The sequence below is a fragment of the Lathyrus oleraceus genome, unplaced genomic scaffold (genome assembly GCF_024323335.1).
Source record: "Lathyrus oleraceus cultivar Zhongwan6 unplaced genomic scaffold, CAAS_Psat_ZW6_1.0 chrUn0252, whole genome shotgun sequence".
NCBI classification, from domain to species: domain Eukaryota; kingdom Viridiplantae; phylum Streptophyta; class Magnoliopsida; order Fabales; family Fabaceae; genus Lathyrus; species Lathyrus oleraceus.
This window is the reverse complement of record NW_026112643.1, coordinates 10,367-13,226: the sequence shown is the minus strand read 5'-3', so window position 1 is coordinate 13,226 and position 2,860 is coordinate 10,367. Positions and strand designations below refer to the sequence as shown.

General features: G+C 35.3%; 1 protein-coding gene across 1 annotated transcript; it reads right to left on the bottom strand.

Moving 5' to 3' along the window:
• Positions 1–243: 243 nt before the first annotated feature.
• On the bottom strand, positions 244–1,853 carry LOC127113035 (F-box/kelch-repeat protein At3g06240-like). Its single transcript, XM_051046440.1, has one exon. The coding sequence runs from the start codon at positions 1,606–1,608 to the stop codon at positions 379–381; it is 1,230 nt and encodes a 409-aa protein (XP_050902397.1). The 5' UTR covers positions 1,609–1,853; the 3' UTR covers positions 244–378.
• Between the last annotated feature and the right edge of the window lie 1,007 nt (positions 1,854–2,860).

Sequence of the window (2,860 nt, the reverse complement as noted above, 5' to 3'; positions counted from 1 at the left end):
CATAGGGGCCATGGCGCCGCTATTTGATAACACTGACAATAGCATAGATATTTTGAGGAGAATGTGAAGAATTATAAAAGAGATATGTTGTTGCTCAATAGATTATCAAGTTTTAAGTAAAATTGGAGGACATTCAGGAAAGGAAAAGGATCATTCTTACAATTTAATTAGAAACCATACCAGTTTGCAAATAGAAAGAGAGTAAACCTTAAAAATAATCGATAAAGCAAAATTCATAAAACATAATCAAATGGCTTCTTAATTTTTCATATACTTGATAATAACTATGGAGTCTACAGTTGAGAAGCCACTTGGCATACATGCTGGAAATCCAAATGACCATAGTCATATGGCTCTCGGGAGAAAACAAGAAAACAACTAACTATTAAATCCTCCCGTTGAAAGAAGGTTTTCCTTATAAATTCCTATCTGACAACCATATATCACTCCCTTGACACCAATCTTTGTAGTTACCAAGGTGCTTAAATCAAGCCAGACTAGTTCATTGTTTTCTTGTTTGAAGCAAATGTCACCCTTCTTCCCTACTCCAATGGGGTACTCAATGGAAGGTATGGGCCCAACAATAAATAATTTGATCCATGATTCCTTCACACCGAGTTCAGCCAAAATTGAAATATGAAAAGTAGTAGCTTTTAAGCAATTTGAGATCAAAGCAATAGACTCATTTAACACCACTAGGTGTCTCTTTATAAATATCAAATCACAGCTTTCATCTATGTCTAGTATAGGTGTCATAAACAACACCTCGTTGCTCATGTCAAATGACACCAAGCAACCTTCAATCTGATATAAATCTCTAGTACCCAACCAATGACAAACTCCATCCAAGTAGACTCCGATCCGCGGTTGAGCATAAGTAAAATCACGAATATCAAGCATATCGATCTCGAGTATCCTCCAAGAGTTACTTCTAAGACTATATATCTCCAACAAGGGTTCATACGATTTATCTTCCAATGGCATATCTTCATCTTCGTCGGTTACAGGAAAAAATGATATATATCGAATCAATTTATAGTCATCTCTCATGTGATCATAACCAAATCCCTGAAAATCAAAATATGGACTCCGATATGGTGGTACATGCTCATCGGGACTAGAAGGAATAACCATAAAATCCGAGGTAGCCGGATTCCATAATACAGCTCGGAAGGTATTTACCAGTCCTCTACGAGTATCTTGCCCCATGCAGAAAAAACCATTAATACAAACCGAACTTAAAATATAAAGGAAAGTGTCATCCTCTTGACATGGAGGTGGCAAATCAAATTTGATTCTATTCTCAAACTTCTCATTGGAGAGCAAATAGAACGCAACATATGTAAGAGGCGAATCAGCCGCACTTAGGAAGAGAAATGTATCACCATAATCAGAACGCTTATTAGATGTAAAATGATTGCGTAGCATGTTCATAAAACGAGGGTTTTCAAACAAGAGCGACCATGATTTGCTTACACATTCAAAACGCTTCAAGGATTTAAGAGGTAATTTTGATAGAATGGAAAAGGCGAGATCATCAGGAATATGAACATTGCTTCTTACCTTTATCCCTTCAATCGCATCGCTCGCCGCTGGAGATTTCTCCATCTTCGACTCAAACGAACCGTGTTTTGGTTCCAATTGAGGTGTGAAAACTCACTTCAAACAACATTTCCATAAATTATGTGTATACCAAAACAACTCTAAGATAATGTAAAACTACTCAACAGAATATCAATAAAATTAGCTAAGTGATAGAAACCTTCTATAGCTTGTGCCTTTTTCTCTTCTATGAAACCCTTATGCATTTCTCTGGAACTTATTTGTTGTGTTACTTTGGGGATTAAAAAATCTCTTTAATTAAATGTCTAATGGGTTTGACCAAATAAAATAAATCTTGTAAAATCTTTTTTTTCTTTTATTCTTTTTCTCTTCTTTTTTTCTAAATAAATGGTGGATCCCACTTTAGGAGTGAGTCCACCCTACAAATATCCCCTCAGAACTCAAGTGGGAATGAGTTGTTCCACCATGCCCGTCTTCTTTATGCAGTTGATCATCTTTATTGCAGGCGAAGTTTTTGTCATCATTCTCGTACGTATGGATCTTTTCAAGTGAAAACAACTTCGTCTCCAATGCATCTCGTATCCAATGATATTGCACCTCAATATGCTTTGACCTAGAGTGAAACATCGTATTCTTACCAAGATGAATTGATGTCTGATTGTCACAACAACATGAACTTCTCTTGTTTTACGCCTAATTCTTTAAGGAATTTCTTCTTCCACAAAAGTTATTTAGATGCTCAAGTTGCTGCAATATACTCAGTCTCAGTAGTAGATAAAATAATACACTTTTGTAACCTTGATTACCAAGACACTACACCCCTACAAAAGTCATCATGTATCTAGAAGTACATTTTCTAGAATCAATATCACCACCCATATTTGCATTTGTATAACCTTCTAACACATGATCACCTCTCCCAAAGCATAAAGACACTTTGGAAGTACCTCTAAGATATCTAAAAATCCACTTCATTACTTGCCAATGATCTTTACCAGGATTAGAGAGAAATCGACCAATAAAACCAACAACATGAGCAATATTCGATCTTGTGCATACCATGGCATACATAAAATTACCAACTGCAATTGCATAAGAAACATTCTTCATATCTTATTTGTCTTATTAACTTGTAGGAATTTGATTGTGTGTGAACCGTAAGTGAACGGTTGTGTCAAGTAATAAAAATATCAAACCCATAGAGAAATGTATGATTATTGAATTTTACTTTAACTGTGTTGATCTAAAGTGATCGCAAAAGAGTTTATCTGATGCAGTTTAAAAATAGAAATTAGCA

Bases quoted from the DNA above. Each gene is read 5' to 3' on its own strand.
- LOC127113035 (XM_051046440.1), bottom strand. From the start codon at position 1,608: ATGGAGAAATCTCCAGCGGCGAGCGATGCGATTGAAGGGATAAAGGTA.